This window comes from Nannobrachium achirus, assembly GCF_963921795.1.
Source record: "Nannobrachium achirus genome assembly, chromosome: 7".
NCBI lineage: Eukaryota > Metazoa > Chordata > Actinopteri > Myctophiformes > Myctophidae > Nannobrachium > Nannobrachium achirus.
Genome location: NC_137816.1, coordinates 37,500,517 through 37,517,756, shown reverse-complemented (window position 1 = coordinate 37,517,756; position 17,240 = coordinate 37,500,517). Strand labels below are relative to the sequence as shown.

The 17,240-nt window shown below is 39.5% G+C and overlaps 1 protein-coding gene across 1 annotated transcript; it reads left to right on the top strand.

Annotated features, from left to right (window-relative positions):
- The first annotated feature begins 2,210 nt into the window (after nt 1–2,210).
- Nucleotides 2,211–15,843, top strand: tmem41b (transmembrane protein 41B). The gene is made up of 7 exons (XM_080730648.1): nt 2,211–2,400; nt 6,565–6,685; nt 7,623–7,751; nt 8,499–8,592; nt 10,162–10,266; nt 10,767–10,905; nt 11,019–15,843. The coding sequence occupies exons 1-7, from the start codon at nt 2,313–2,315 to the stop codon at nt 11,186–11,188; spliced, it is 846 nt and encodes a 281-aa protein (XP_080586774.1). The 5' UTR covers nt 2,211–2,312; the 3' UTR covers nt 11,189–15,843.
- The last annotated feature ends 1,397 nt before the right edge of the window (nt 15,844–17,240 follow it).

Genomic DNA, 17,240 nt, shown 5'->3' with positions numbered 1-17,240 from the left:
TGGATACCTATTTACCTATTTATGTACCGATGCTATTTGGCCCTAAACAGAGAATATACCATGGCAGAATACCTGAGCAAGGTGGCCGACCCAAAACAAAGAAAAATCGTGACTAGGTACAGACTCAGTGAGCACAGTCTTGCAATCGAGAAAGGACGTCACAGGCATACCTGGCTCCCTAGAGAAAACAGACTTTGCAGTGCACCCACTGCACACAAAATGAAGTGGAAACTGAGCTACACTTTCTAACCACCTGTCCGCTGTACCAAGACATCAGAGACACATACTTCCCACAGATCATAACCACCAATTGAAAATATGACCAATGATGAAAAACTCCCATACCTGCTGGGTGAATTAAAACAATGTGCAAACACAGCAGATAAGAGAAGGATATCAAATGGAACCCAACCACAAATGGAACCCAACCACCTTAAAAACCATTGTATATATCCCTGCACTGCCTGCACGTAACCGTGATGCATGAAAACTGTTTTCACCTGTACATATTTTGTTCTGATTGTATTGTATTGTGTACACTTCTGCTTTGGCAATGTAAACGTATGTTTTCTCATGCCAATAAAGCCCTTTGAATTGAAAATTGAATTGGATACCAGAGAAGGTGCTGGCTTCGTTTTAAACTGTATCATGTGAAAATGTAGCCTGATTATCTGACTGAAGCTAGAAAGCAGTCCACTCAGTGAGTGGGCAGAGAGCAGAGTCTGGTCTGAAGTCTGGAGCCAGCCTGGTGAAAATTGGGACGAATAAAAGGAGCATGAAGAAAGTGAGGTAACGATGGTAACAAGTTAGATGCTGAGGTGGAGCAGTTTTCCATTTTAATTAGAAGCGCTGACCTTTCGAAATGTCATAATGTTGTCCTGAGTGCCCAGGGTTAAACAGTTCTCATTTCTGTTTTTCATGAAAGCAAACCTTTGCCAGAATTGCCACTGTAGGTAGAAACTTCCACCAAGATGAACAAGTTATTAGTTGTGAGGGTATCATTGGGATGGAGGCAGAGGACAGCTGCATTCTTAAACACAGAGAAGACATCTAGGCCTACAGGTACTGGGAGGACAAACATTTATTAGTGCAGAGAGCGAAGAAAATAAAGAAGTGGCTGGGTGGGTGTTTGCTTTCCAAGACTTCCAAACACCACCTCCACCTCTGGAAATGTAATTGAGATTCAAGATTTAAATGTATTATTTCTCACTCTCTCATACGATACGAGTAGGCCTATGTGTAGTGAAATGTGGTGACATGGTCCTCAGACTGTGCCATAATATCAAGCAAAACAAGATTTAATAAACAAGTTAATGTATAGTTAATAAAGTTAATATATTAACATGAAAGCAAAGCACGATACTGTAGGCTACAGTACAAACAATCTACACTACACACTCTATCCCCAAACCAGCATTTGTGTGTGTGAATTGCATAGTTGTTAGGTCTATAAAGTAAGTAGCCTAATTGTGATTAGGTTCTAGTTATTGCCATTGTATAAAGGTAACCGGGCCAGCATGTCCCTGAGAACACTGTGCATGTTCAAATAATGTATACTTAACATGATTTCCGACCATTTTCCAAAGCATAATTTCTTATTATAATTTTGTTATTGTTTTTTTTTAACAAAGATAAATCCAGCCAATTAATGTTGAGGTGCCATCTGCCATCTGTAACACACACACACACACACACACACACACACACACACACACACACACACACACACACACACACACACACACACACACACACACACACACACACACACACACACACATATTATAGATTATAGATTGATTGATTGATTGATTGATTGATTGATTGAGTAACATAATTATGTAACTTTATTTGTGTATTTGTTAAATTTGACTGGACTGTTGGATTTGATTTGTTAATTTGTTTTTCTGTTTTTTTTTTTTTTTTTTTTTTTTTACTTTAATTTATATTTTTAATTATTACACACACACACACACACACACACACACACACACACACACACACACACACACACACACACACACTAGGACGAATAACGATTTTAAACAGATGTTGTTTTTAAAAAGGATTTGATATTCCATGTAATCATTTCCTGTGCTAGGAAATTCATTGTATTTCCTCCAGGGGTCGCTGTAGGGAAAAACATAGGGCAAAACTATCTATGATGCTGCTGGACCAAAGGGTGAAAGGTTATTCTGTGAATCTGTGTAGTCGCCACTCGTCACAGCAAAAGTAGCTAACAGGACCAACGTTCACAGGCACACGGGACAGGTTCGGTGTGTTTAGCAATTTAAACAAATTCTAGCTCTAAAATGGCCAAGAAACGGAGAGAAAAACGAGAGGCAGAATGCCTACTGTCTTCACCACACGAAGAGGCGAAGGCACAGGAAGAGCTGAAAGGTAAATGAACGACAGTCGGGAGCTAATGGGTTAGCGTTTAGAATATATATCTTTGATCTGATATGGCCTGATTTTTATACTTTGTCTTACGGCGGCGTCACGGCTGAAATGCCGATGTATGTGAGCTTCTAGATCGGCAATTTTCAGTTAAACATACATTAAAGCTGAAGCACAAGGTTTACTAGCCCTGAATACAGGACGGTCATATGACCGTCCTGTATTCAGGGCTAAAGGAAGTAATGGGACCCCCCCATCGCTGTCTGGACAGTCCCCTCGCTGGTCTCGATCATCAGTTGACAACGCGCTTCCGTGTTAAATTCTGCACATTGCAGAGGTTGTTATCACAGCGCAATATCGTTTTCCACCAGTTGTCATTAGTCATCATTACAGAGCTCAGTACAGACGGATCAGTACCTTCAAAGTTGCGATACAACGTTAGAAAATATGTCAAATATAAAGTATTCAGTCTTCCTGTGAGCTTAACCTCGCCCTCCAGGCTTGAGAGAGGGCGAGATCATTTAGCGACCTACAACCGGGTCGCGACGTGGTCGGTAGTTTTCAGCGACCGGGTCGCTAAATCGACCGACTGGGAATTCTACTGCCAGGCTTTCTGAGAGATGTGAGCTAGAGCAGTGCGTGGTTCTCAATGTGGGGTCCGGGGACCCCCACGGGTCCTTGAGTGGGTTTCAGGGGGTCCCCAGCAAAATCCTTGATAGTTAACCAAATGGACCCTTGTGGGTTTGTAACTCAAGTGTACACTACAAATGGATTGGTTCCAAGTACACTAAAGAGTTCCACTGAGAATGTTGGGGTCCCCGAGAGATTTAAAATTGTAATTGTCTAATCTAACGCTGCATATCAAACTGTGGGTCCTTGAAATTAAAAAGGTTGCGAATCACTGCTATATAGAACCACACCATAAAAAAAGTATTATCTTTTCTTATATGGGGGTCCCTGGCATATCTTTTCAAATGGGGGTTGACTCCACACAGGTTAATATGTATCAATTTGGAGGTCCTTCACATGGAAAAAGTTTGAGAAGCAGTGGAGTGGTAGCCTGGGGCCAGCCTAGATACTAATGCATCTAGCTAACTAACTGCAGTATCTATCTATCCCTACCTTGTTTTTAACATGGCTGGGATGTCTAGCTCCAGCTAGGCTAGTGGAGTGGTGGCCAGGGGACTGGGGAGGTCACGGTACATGGGGCGGTCACCAGCACTTTCGCCTATAACATATTCGCCTACACGCATTTGGTCCTTTCGCCTGGCATTTTCACCTACCTGTCTGAGCCATTTCGCCTACCCTCAATTCTGCTGTCAGACTGTCCATGTTTGCATATTATCTCTTTGTCATTTAAATATTATAGTGACTGTGACAGTGGTGTCAAGTGAATCTAACAGTTTATTTGACATTTATTATTTACATCACATTTTATTCCTAAAAAATGGCAAAATAGTTTTTTATGCCTGTTGACAGGCACGGTTGATTCTATAGGCTATTTAGGTGTAGCATATATCTTATATAGACCTATATAGGCTAATAGCCTACATATATATTTTGTATAGCCTAATGTTAAAACAATATAGGCCTACAATACTGTTCATTTTACAATACTGTTCAATACTGCACCAAAGAATGTATAGTATCGGGACATGGATTAATTAATTATTTGGGCGCACCTGATTCCAATAGCTCTGTATTTATGTGATTACTATGGAGTGCATAGGATAGCCGTGTGTAGGTTTGACATGTAACACCACTGTCACAGTCACTATAATATTTAAATGACAAAGAGATAATATGAAAACATGGACAGTCTGACAGCAGAATTGAGGGTAGGCGAAATGGCTCAGACAGGTAGGTGAAAAGACTCTCCTCCAAGGCGAAAATGCCAGGCGAAAGGACCAAATGCGTGTAGGCGAATATGTTCTAGGCGAATATGCCTGACACCCATGGGGCTACGGTTTACCTTTCTGTGTTCAGTGTGTTGGGGTTATTATGAGCTGGGAATCTGGGCTTAAAACCTCCAGGTGTTTTGATGTTAGACAAAATTACTGTCTGGTCTACAGGTCGAGCAAACATCCAAAAGCTGAATGTAAAAATTTAAAGGAAAGCCCACCACAGACACATCAAAAAAGAATTGTAGAGCTGCTCGGTTGACCTTACTTTACCCTTGTGTCAGGGTATGGTAAGTATGTCAACCATACTTATGGTTGATATTAACGTGTGTGTGTGTGTGTGTGTGTGTGTGTGTGTGTGTGTGTGTGTGTGTGTGTGTGTGTGTGTGTGTGTGTGTGTGTGTGTGTGTGTGTGTGTGTGTGTGTGTGTGTGTGTGTGTGTGTGTGTGTGTGTGTGTGTGTGTGTGTGGCAGCAGCTGTTTTTTCTTTTGCCTTTGCTCAGGAAGTCATTACAAAAGTCAAAAGTATTAATTTCTCTTTGGCATGATTTTGTTGGCATGGTGTATTTCTACTCCTAAGAAGACTATTATTAGTTTACAGTATGTGTATGTGCATTTGAATTATAATGATAGTTTGGTATTATGTGCAATTTGCATACACATGTAGATATTGTATGTGTGAAACTATATAAATTGATCTATCATTTATATTGGCCTGCACCCAATCCCTCTCTACATGTCTCCTTCTCTCTTGGGGAATTCTCAGGTTCCCTGTAGACATTTGTAACTTGTGATGCAATAGTCACAACACATTAAACACAAGACTACTGCTAGCTACTAATAGTCCAGTGATTCTCAACATGTGGGTCGGGACCCCCAGAGGGGTCCCCAAATTATTTTGGGGGGTCCCGTCCCCAGATGATTAACTTAATGTGCAACACTGTGTTCTCACTCAACAGTAAACAAACCAACATAAAGTTTAAGTGTATAGAGGGTATCTGCACATTTCTAAAGTGACGATTTAAGGACTTTTTAATACTTCTAAAATGACTAATTAAACATTGGCCAAATTGTCAAATATTAGAGGCAGAAATTGTGAAAATAGCAGATCTGCTATTTATATGCGGCCTGAAAAGGTTGAGAGAACCACTGCTACTGTCTCTGACTCTCTGCCTTAGTTAACCAAATTAACCCTGGCGTCTCTATTTTAGGTAAGTCATTATAGATGAAACGGCAGATGTACAAACACATCATGAATTGTGAGCTTGTAGATCGGCTATTTTCTAAATCATTTGGAGCAGTTTTGTGGTTAAAGCCGCACTATGTGTGACTGACACTGTATGTGAGGTTCGGGCAGTATGTGTTTGACGTTCTTACCTGTGCGACACTAGAGCACTTGAATGCCCGAATGAACCTCATATTGTCTCCCGTATACATATTAAAAGCCTGTCCATAGTCTCTCCGAAACCGAACTTTTCTTATCTCCGACGTGCAGAAGTTTTCAGAAGTCGCAGGGTGACGCCATTTTGTCGTCGAACCGGACCATTCCGACGAAAGGTTAGGTTTCGAAGAGAGTATGGACAGGCGAGGCCTTTAATACAGTCAAGCCCCTAGCAGGTACCCTACTGAGTATACATTTATGGAATGTTCTTCTTTTTGGAGCGGTGAAAGCGCTCCCAATAGACAGGTATGTCCGTGGGTATGTGGCTGGGTGGATGGCTGGGTGGCTGGCTGGGTGGCTGGCTGGCCGTGTCCGTAGCCTGGCAATACCTTGAGTGGCCACACACACAACACACTAGTTAAAGGAGGGGCGCTGTTTTGTGCAGGCCAGGCACACTCACCACTCACTCACAGGCACAGTTTACTCACTCACTCACTCACTCACATAGGGTACAGCTGCTCAAATTCACCGCTCCACTTCGAACCGAGGTTTGATTTTTTTTTAAAGATTTGTTTTTGGGCTTTTATGCCTTTATTTGATAGGAAAAGTAGGAAATTGGGGGACATGCGGCAAATGTCGTCCGGATCGGGAATTGAACAGGCAATGCCGACAGGCATCAATGCCTATGTGACAATGCACCTGGACCAGTAGGCCAGCGGGCACCCCCTTATGGAATGTTTTATTGCTTAAAATGTTTACTTTATAATGTTGTTGGATGTACTATTGTGTTAAAAGGTTACACAGTGCCGCTTTAAGTGTTTAAATGCTAGGCAGTCCACTCTTGGCCTGTCACAATTATTACATACCTTCTATGTTCTCCTCACAGGGACGCAGAATAATTATGTAGCAGGTTCAACACGCAAGGCTCTCCTCATTCTACTGGCTATATTTACCTGCTCTGCCTCAGTTATGTATCTGGTCTACAGGAACTTCCCAGAGCTAAATGAGTAAGTTACTTTCTGGATTCTTGATTGTTTTAAAATGGGTAAATGCCTAGGCTTTCCGTAATTGTTTACAGTGGCTTGAGACATTTTTGACTCTGAGATGGAATGACCTCTTGTTATGGTTGATAATATATGATTGGTGTAATTGCAATTAATGATTTTCTGCTCTTCATTTTATTACAAATTTGTAACATATAGTCAAACAGGAATCTCATATTTAAGTGTCAAAAAATGTGAAAAAATCGGCCTGATGGTGGCGCTAAAGGGAACATATCCATGTTGATGACATGACTGTAGACATTCTGTGCACCGCTTTGCGTGATTTGGAGAAAATTTGAGAAGACATGCATGTTTTGAGATAATAGCAAATTAGCAATAAATATTCAGTCATAAAAAAAAGAAATATATATATATATATATATATATATATATATATATATATATATATATATATATACTGTATATATATATGTGTGTGTGTGTGTGTGTGTGTGTGTGTGTGTGTACAGGTGTATGTATGTATGTATGTATGTATGTATGTAGTAGTGTATTTTTATGAAGAGAGGCAAGAAGATTATGCACAGCATAACGTGTGTGAAAGATATATTGTCTGTTGAGGTGAGAATTAGTTTTTCTCCCATGATGCCATTTGAAAACCAACTTTTTGATTATTATATTCAAATAATATCCAGCTTCATACTTAATGTATAATGCAGCATCAGCGGGTGTTTCAAGTTGTGTCTGTTTTTATTTCCACTTTTGAGACAATGATTTCTAACTTGAAACTGCAAGGTGGCATATTTCTAAACATTAATGGTAATGACACTGAAATGTTTGTTTTGTTTTGTTTTTCAAAAGAATTGAAAAGATTTGTAATATGTTGGCACTGAAAGTAAAACTGAGAACAAAAGAATTGATCACAGATTATTTTATTTTTCAGTGATGAAATGGAGAAGATTAAGATCCCCAGAGACATGGAGGATGCCAAAGCACTGGGAACAGTCCTATCCAAATACAAAGACACTTACTACACCCAAGTGCTGATGGCCTACTTCACAACATATATATTGTATCCTTTAAGAAAGCAAATATAAGGACCATTGGGCCGAGTTTTCTTTGATTTAGCAATGTTTTCCCTTTGGTAATCTAAACTAATCCTCAGCAGGCGAAAGTATAGGCTCCTGAAGACCCTACAATAAAGTAGTGATTCACTAAATGTGTTGCATCATGCCACAGTGCCAGTCTCCAAGCTGTTCCAAAAGCCATGAAAATATTGACTGGTAATTGGTCAAATGTAATTGTAAATTAATGTCATACGCAAATAAAGTAAGGGAGTTGTTAAAAATATAAAATAATTCCTTTGACTTGAAAAGGTTTCAGACAAAATCTTACATGATTATCTTTTATTAGTCATTTATTTTTTCCATGTTATTCTATGTGCTGACTACACAAGGCCAAGTGCAGCTGATCAAATCAACCAAGAGTTGGTGATTAAACCACTTAAAAGCTCTAGAGTTAGTAAACCTGACCTAAGTTGGCTCTGTACCACTTTTTTCCAGCTACACCATATCTCTGACCTTTTACCTCATTGCTGGCTGCTAGAAAATCAAATGTCACAGATCTGTTTTATTAAATGCTATATATTATAGGAAAATGTCACCCTAAACGTATTCTTTTAATTCATTAGTGAGCCAGTGGGTCTATATATGTTCTGTAGAGACCGTGCAACAATCCTGAACACACTGGAGAATGCTGTTTTGATGATATTCTACAGGTTATTATGTACTAATGTTTTACCTTAACCGTTCTATATCAGCCTTCAGACATTTGCAATTCCTGGATCTATCTTCCTCAGCATCCTGTCAGGATATCTCTATCCTTTCCCTCTAGCTCTTTTCTTAGTCTGCCTGGTGAGTATGGACAGAAGAGAAAATAGTAATATGTATGAGCATAAAGCATACTCTTTCTGATGCATTGCAGTAGTGTTGGGGTCGATGCATACTCCACTTTTAGAGCCGAATTTATTTTGGTTTGGCTCTGTCAGACTACTATATGACGTCATACCATGGGGGGGGCGTTCGACTGTTCGGTGCTGCCGAAATATTGCCCAAACTAATTTCGGTGCTCAGCACTGTTTTTATCATTCTTTCAGCCCAGATTCAAGTACATTTTTCGCCAGTGAAGCCAAGGAAACAACGTGGTCGTTTTGAAGAGACACAAGCCAACTTCCAAATGCTTCTGTGGCTGTGTAATGAGCATTGCATAGCAGATGCACTGTCAGCTGACTCTCGCTCTGGTTGCGGAGTGATGATGACAGACTGGCAAGGGGCAGAAATGAGAAATTGCATGTATTATATTATTAAACCTCCATATACAGGAGTGTTGTGGAAATTAAATATTTCCTCATTTTCTACAAGCTCACAATGCGTCGCATCGTGATTGTAGAAAATTGGCTATTTTCAAATGGTCAAAATGTTTCTACTATTTTCAAAATTGTGTACATTGGAAAACATTTTGATCTCAACACTTTTGTACTTTTACTCAAGTAAATGTAGAATTCCGGACTTTCACTTGTAAAAGAGTATTTCTACATTGCAGTATTGATACTTTTACTTAAAGGAGGACTTCACCACTTTTCAACCTGTCTTCATATAGTAGGTCCTCACTAATGTGAGGAGAGCTGTGGGCAGGTCAGAAATCCATCCACCAGTGACATCATCGTTTGACAGATTTTTTTTTTAAACAATATTTTTGAAAGAAATATTTAGATTGTTATTATCGCGAGAACGATGGCTTCCACTTTAACATTGAAACTTTTCAGGAATAGAAAGCCTGCATTTTCTATGATTCCCCACTGATGATGTCACTGGCGATTTTTTTTTGCTATTTTATCATGAACATTGTGAGGACCTATTATGTGAAGACAAGTTGAAAAGTACAAAATGTGAATATTTTATCCACCACTGGTAGAAACACACACACACATTTTCTGCCTGGTGCAGGCTAGAGATGGAGCTCACTGGACCTCCAGCCAGCAGTGCAGCGGCCAGCGAGGGACAGTCAGTTATGTATCCGCCCTGCAAAGCTCATTTATTGGCCACAAACGTATTCACGTCAAGAACGTCCAATATTTACAGGCGACTTCGTCGCTCAGTATGAATTTTATAGAGCCGAAATTAATTCGGGTCGGGGAGCCATCCCGAACCAAATTAAATTCGGAGTATGCATTGGCCCTTACCTTACTTGTGAATAGTGTAGAATTGTGATTAGCAATGGCTCATAAGAAAATTATTTGTAATATAAATGTAGCCCTCATATTATTTTTAAGTTGAGCCCTTCTACCTTTAACTGGCTGAAGCGTGTTTGGACTTCTCTTTGTGCCTTATACCTAGTGGTATCGTCTGTTTTCAACACAGGACACCACACACCAGTGTGCAACAAAAAGGTTTTATGTTGCCCTTTGTGTGTTGTTTTGTTAGTGCTCTGGACTGGGTGCCTCCTTCTGCTATCTGCTGTCATACCTGGTAGGGAGACCTGTGGTCTACAAATACCTCACAGAGAGAGCACACAAATGGTCTCAGCAGGTAAAACCTTTGATAGAAAATGAAAGTTGAAAGTACTAGAACAGGGGTCTTCAACAGGGGGTCCTCAGAGGGGCGGGGGGTGCCAAATCTTTGTGATAGGATCATTCTTTTATATTAACAACTTGAACCCTCACATCCCTATTCTGAGGAGAACTTTTGCCAAAAATAGGTTTGGTCTAGAGGTAAAAAAGAGCAGACCAAGTACAGAGAAAGGTCAAGTTAACTAAAAACACAAATCAAACATAGACTGATGACTATGATGAAAATCTGCATCACACATTTATACAATATGTAGAGGGGGTCCCTGCTTTATCTCTCTCTCAGGCCTGAAAACGTTGAAGACCCCTGTACTAGAACAATTACTGGAATCTTAAGAACCCCTTGTCATAATTTCCTCTCTTGACTATAATATATTATAGATATTGCTGTAGATTAATTACACCATCATTGCCTCTCTTCCTCTCAAATGTTTACAAGTAATGACTTCTTTTTTTCTATAGGTGGAGAAGCATAGAGGTCATCTAATCAATTACATAATCTTCCTGAGAATAACGCCTTTTCTCCCCAACTGGTTCATCAACATCACCTCACCTGTAATCAATGTGCCTCTGGGGGTCTTCTTCCTTGGAACCTTCTTTGGTAAGTCCAGTATTTGGTTCTGGGCTGCTCTTGGCAGTCGCAAGTCATTTTCTATCTTTGTGTGAGTATCGTTTGTATCATTGCCTCACTGTGTTCCTACTGGCTGTTTACAGGAGTCGCCCCACCATCCTTTGTGGCAATCAACGCAGGTACAACACTATACAAACTGACCACCGCTGGGGAAGCAGTGTCCTGGAACTCACTGCTGGTGTTGGGCGTACTAGCTGTGCTCTCCATACTGCCTGTCTGTTTCAAGGGAAAACTGCAGCAGAAATTAGAGTAATCATCAGACCGCTGAGCACCTCATCTGTCCAGCCGTCTGATCCCTCCTCCCCTGTCCTTGGCTCAGGAACAGTACACACAGCTGTCACTCAAATTGCTTTGTCTTGCCTTATTATCACAAACAGCTGCTGGTGATACAGCAGTCGGAATTTGTGACCCCTGGCAAATTGAGCATTCCTGCATCCAAAATTATTGTGGTCAGATAACTTCATGACTTTGTGTCACCAAGTACAGTATAAGCTGCTGGCCCCACCTTGCTTGTTTTTGGTTTTTATATTTATATAGTATTGTGGCACATCTTGTAAATAGAAGAAAATATATCTAAAATTATAAATTAAACGGGCACCGTTTGTAGAGTTTGATATTGTTTTTTTTTTTTTTTTTTTTTAAGATTTGTTTTGGGGCTTTTTGCCTTTATTGGATAGGACAGTTGACTGACAGGAAATGGGGGGAGAGACAGGGAGTGACATGCGGCAAAGGTCGCCCGGATCGGGAATCGAACCGGCGACGCCGACAGGCATTGATGCTGAAATGGCAATGCCTATATGGTATGCGCGCCTGGTCCACTAGGCCACCAGGCGCCCTTGATATTGGTTTTAACAAAGATTAATATGCGGCGAGTTGCATTCAAGTAGCACATTCTTTTACATGTCTTGCTTTCATGCAAAAGAAAATGCTCTATTGCCTGCATTTATTTGGGAATCACCTATTTCACCTCTTTTGTGGTTTGAAATGTCATCTGACCAAAGTGTTAAAATCAGATTATCTGACAATTGATTTAGCAGCAGTATATAGTAATCAAAAAAGTTATCCTAGATCAAACAATTCATAACCCAATTATTATTAATATTTATTTTACCATGCTTGTGTTAAATTTTAACCTTTTTATGGTGTGTCTCATGAAAGCAATAACTCAAAAGTAGTAGGTTAAAGGTGGATTTAAGTTGTTTTTAGTTCGATGCTCATGCCTGTCTTGGCTAATTTATACAGTGGCTTAATTGTAAGTGTGATGGGGAGAAATATCTTAACTAAACTTTGTGGTTTAACATCTGCACACCTGAACCGTTGCCTGATAATAAGGTGACCATTTCATATTCCTCTCTTGTGGGACTGGCAGGCAGGGGCCTCCTCGGAAGAGGATTGTGCTTCTGCAGATATTGAGCACTCGGGTTTGGCTCACCCATTTGTAAACCAGATCGGGGTTCCGCGACCTGTGGTCTGTGGACCACTGAAGATCCACGGCACATTACCTAGTGGTCTGCGATGCCCGTCTGCATGGAAAGGCGTTTTAGTTTACCTGTTACAATATAGGCTACCTTTATGCATCTCTTGGATAGCCGCCCTCAGGTTGATCTCTCGCTGCTATCTCTCACTACTGCTTTGTTGTGGGCACTTAAGTAAAGAGCAGACAGTAGTTAACAACAGCTCACCAGCCCCCCAGCCTGTCCAGCATCTCAGCAAGGTGCTTCATGTTAATATTGACATGCAAGGCCACAACAAACTTGTTTGAGATACTATGACAACATTCGTGCCTTTCAGGCATTTTGGAGATGCGCTTAAAAATGATCCCAACCCAGCACATTCCCCTCTGTGCAGTATGTTTATATCACGGCTGAAAAGTTATATAATCATTTCCAAGTCTTAACTGATGATGAATTAATGGTACGGGAATTGGGGGCTATAAATATTCATAACCGTACGTCATGGTCAAACCGATTTACACATACTGACAGCTGTTTCTGTGTTCATTCATTGTGAGCCATGCCATTGGGCTGTTGCAGATGTGGCCCGTTCCACAATTTTGAGACAAAAATAGTTACCGGTATAAGGAGAAGAAACAAAGGGAGAACTCTTATAACATCAAATATGAAGTAAGTAACAAAGAAGTAATGCATTTTAATGGTTATTTTAATCGGTGTCTGTCCACCCCCGTCATAAAATCGTCTGCGTGAAATTGGTCAATGAAAGGTTGGAGACCCCTGAACTAGATGTGTGTGAAATGATAAAAGTGACAGTTTCCTGAGTAAACAACTGTCCATTGTGAGGCATGCAGATGAATTCAGGAAAGGGGTAAGATATAGGGCATTAATGACTTGTGATTTTTGTCGACTTTATTGTTTGATGACGGGCAACAAAACCCGAAACCCTGTGCTTAATTCCATTGTAAAAACACAGTTTGAAAAGGAGAGAATCATTCTGTCATTGACAATAAGCAATCCTACTGTTTGAATGCTGTACACACGCACACATGGAGCAAAAATAATGATGAGAAAATAATGTTTTTGTTTGTTTCTTTTTTCTTTTTTTCTCTACAACTTTTGACTTTCCCTGGTGGGAGTCGACTTGTGTATTGAAGTCGACTGAGACGACTTGTCGACTTTTTGGTTAATGCCCTAAGATACAAACGTGAATCACTCATTTTCAAATTATTTTATCAAAACAAGCCCTTCCTGATGCTAAATCCAGGAAATCTAGATGGGGCCATCATAAGCCAAACAAAAAACACATGTACTGTTACCAGCTGCTGGTATGTTTGCTTTTCTAGTTCAATTTGTGATGTGACTGCATGTCTGTTTTGGTCAATCCTCTCCAACCTGTGCTATTGTATACTATGCCAGTATGCAAAAGGCAAGTGAACTTCACCCACCAGTGTCCTTTATAGGCTGCCTGATTGTGAGGTGTACAAAAATCTCATCCTGCTCTTAATACCTTCAGAAGTTCATAACATTTTTAGAGAGATTGTATGATTTGAAGTCTAAACAGTACTAACTATATAACATCATTGTGATAAATAACTTTGGCTTGGGTTCTCAAAGCTACAATCTCAGACTTCTTTTAATGAATAGCATGTTATTTTAACAATACATAGGGTCATTTTAATGCAATATAACTAGTACATCTGCAGTGTTTGGAAGTGGTCTGCCTATTCTTCCAGTGATAAATTGCAACCCTGATGTCTGTATGACACCTACTGGTTGGTAATATCAATTATCAAGTTATTTGAAGCAGACCTGAGTGGACACCAGAGAACTGATGTATAGCTTTAACGTTGATTTCGTCCCAGCGTACTGAATTTGCTTTAATGTATAATTAATTTTTATTTCATGTTCAAGGTTAACTTATTGCTACAGATCAATAGAGATGCTATGTAAAATAGTTTGATGCAGTGAATGTTACACACGGACATCATGTCTTACTGAATACTGATCATTGTTCTGTTCTCACTATTTTATTTAGTCTTGACTCTAAACTGCACATTTCATTTGAAGCAGTCTGTGTGGTGCATTTCTATTTCTGTCTTACTGTATTTGTAATGTCAATTTAACATCTTAATTCAGGAACAGAATCACTGTGTCTTACTGTAAACGTTGCTTTTAATTGGTCTTTTCTGTGACTTCCCAAACTTGGGATTCATTTATCCCAAGTTTTCAGTCATTTTGTAAAGTTGCCATTGTCTATATTTCTTGGCTGTTGCTTTTTAGGGCTTCTGGGTTGTAAACAGTCATGCACACTGATATTCATTATGTAAACAGCTTTTATAACCCCAGGAGTTATACTTTTCCGCCCATCAAAAGGCAAAAGAAAAAAAGGCATGTTTACCATTTTCATATTTTTCCCAAATGTTGATGCAGCAGTTGCAAGAGTACATAATGTGTTATGTATTGTAGCATGCAGTTTATGGTGATGCAAGACTGATAATTACTGTAGTACTGTTCAGGGGTGTTAACCAAATTCTGGGCCCTGGGTACAAGGATTCACTGCAGGCCCCCCATGAATGTTCTTCATAGGGGGAGGGGGTTTAACCCATTAAGACTGGGAACGCATTGTTACGCATTACTTTGTGCTTTAGCTATTGAAAAAATAGCAGATATACAATCTCACAGCACTGGGAGCTTGTACATTTATTTGTATTTATTTTTTAAATCATGAACACTTGAGCAAGTCTTTTTCATGTGAAGGACCCCCAAAATGACATATATTTGGTCACAGACCCACCCATCTCAAAATAATTAGTTCCAGGGACCCCCAGAAGCAAAACTTTGAGTTACAAATATTTGCTTAAAAAATACATATATTCAAAGATTTGCAAACATTTTCACAACTTTTCAAAGAGTGCCGCGCTGCGAACTTGTAGATCTGCTATTTTTCAATAGCTAAAGCATAAAATGGCCCTAAAATGGACCTTGGGCCCTAGTACCTCAGTACCACTTTCCCCCCTTTGTGACGCCCCTGGTACCGTTCATGCTGCTTGTATTTCTCAGTGTTTGGATGGGAGCTACACAGATTACTTATTAATGCAGTCAACTTCCAAGAATGTGTATCATTCACAAAATCTGCAAAGATATGTAAGAGAAGAGGGGAAAAAAAGAAATTTAAGAAAAAAGAAAAAAAAAACATATCAAAGAGTAAATGTTGGTCCTCTTATTATAACCTCAAATTTAGCTCCGTTTTGTTCAGCCTGAATGAAAGATTTGTATTACCACAGGGCTCTGTCAAGTTAACTAATTGTTATGTTTTGTTTTTGCTGCATATTGCTGTGGGATAACTCTTTGTATCTGATGAGGTGTGAAAACACAGTATTAGGTTGTACAGAATAGTGATGTAGGCTATACTGCAGTATGAACCTGTGTTTACAAAAACAGTTTAATGTACATTTCTGAACTATGTACTGAAAATTGCTTTATTTTTTATATTTATTAAATCATTAAACATAACATCTTATATAATACAGCTGTAATTTATCTTCAAATGCATTGCTCATCTGATTTGATAATAAATAAATAAATCACATTTTACCTGTCTGAAGGAATAGTGTTTTTCTCTGAAATCTTCAGCAAAGAGATTTGGTGTATAGAGGGAAATGGGTGCAGTCCAAGTATACAGCCCTTGCCCTGGGACACCCTGGTTACATTTGTTAACCGGTCATATCAGTGTTGGCTGAGCCTGTTAGGCTGTTATCCTAATATTTTGGAGTGTGTTGATTCAATCTTTCCACCAAATGTAGCTACATTTTTATATGTAGCCTATATTTGTAAGGCAAGGGTATTAAACGTGGATTCGGTGAACCCTGCCCTAGGTGGGGTCCTCAGAGCTAGACCAAAACATACTGTTTTGTAGAACTTTGTTCTACAAAGTGTGAGTGGGACAATTAAAGCCAGGGGACTAGACATTTTTGTTGAGCTTTTACTTTTGGAATAATGTTGACTGCGAAGTTCTATGTCATTTTATTTGTAGCCTAAACTGTAACAATGCTTTGACTCTCTTTTGAGTTTACACATTTGTTGTGTGTGTCACTTGTGTGTTTATTTCAGAGCTGATGTTCATAGAATCGTGGATAGGGGTCACTGGTTCACCGCAGACAAAGTATAAATTAGGCATTAGCACCGCCTAGTGGTGATTCTGTGAAATGGTTACCTGGCAGCTAGTCGCTTAATAACAGTGCACGATGTACTAGAAATACTTGTAAACTTGTTACCTAGCAATCGTCGCTATAGAGTGGGTTATCAAATAACGAGGGTATCCAGCTTCTCCAGCTCTCCAGTGAACAGAAAGTAGGCTACATTTTCAGGTCAGGTAACAATGAATGTCATTCATCCAATCACGAGAGAACTTATGGATACACAAGTGAAATTGAAGTGATTACAAATAGGCAGACAAAATTGCAGAATCAGAATATAGAGTTTGAACTCAGTTTTTAACAAGACACTCCTGTGAAGGAAATAACAATACACAACTCTTAGTGTCAATATAGCTGCTGTGAAAAAGGGTAGGCTATATTATGAGCATAAATGTAAGATTTAAGGCCAACATTGTTACAAGTTGCAGTCATGGGCATAACAAAGTTGAAGGGTATATGTCTGATAATGATGTACCATATATGATATGCCTGTTCAAATCATGGACTAGGCTACTTTACATTGTTGAACCATTTCCCAAATCCTTTATTTATTTACATTTTTGACAATATTAAAATCCACGATGTTGTGGGTACACTCTTTCTGTATCGGATCCGAGGCATAGGTCTACATTTACATGTAGGCTACTGTCTGTAG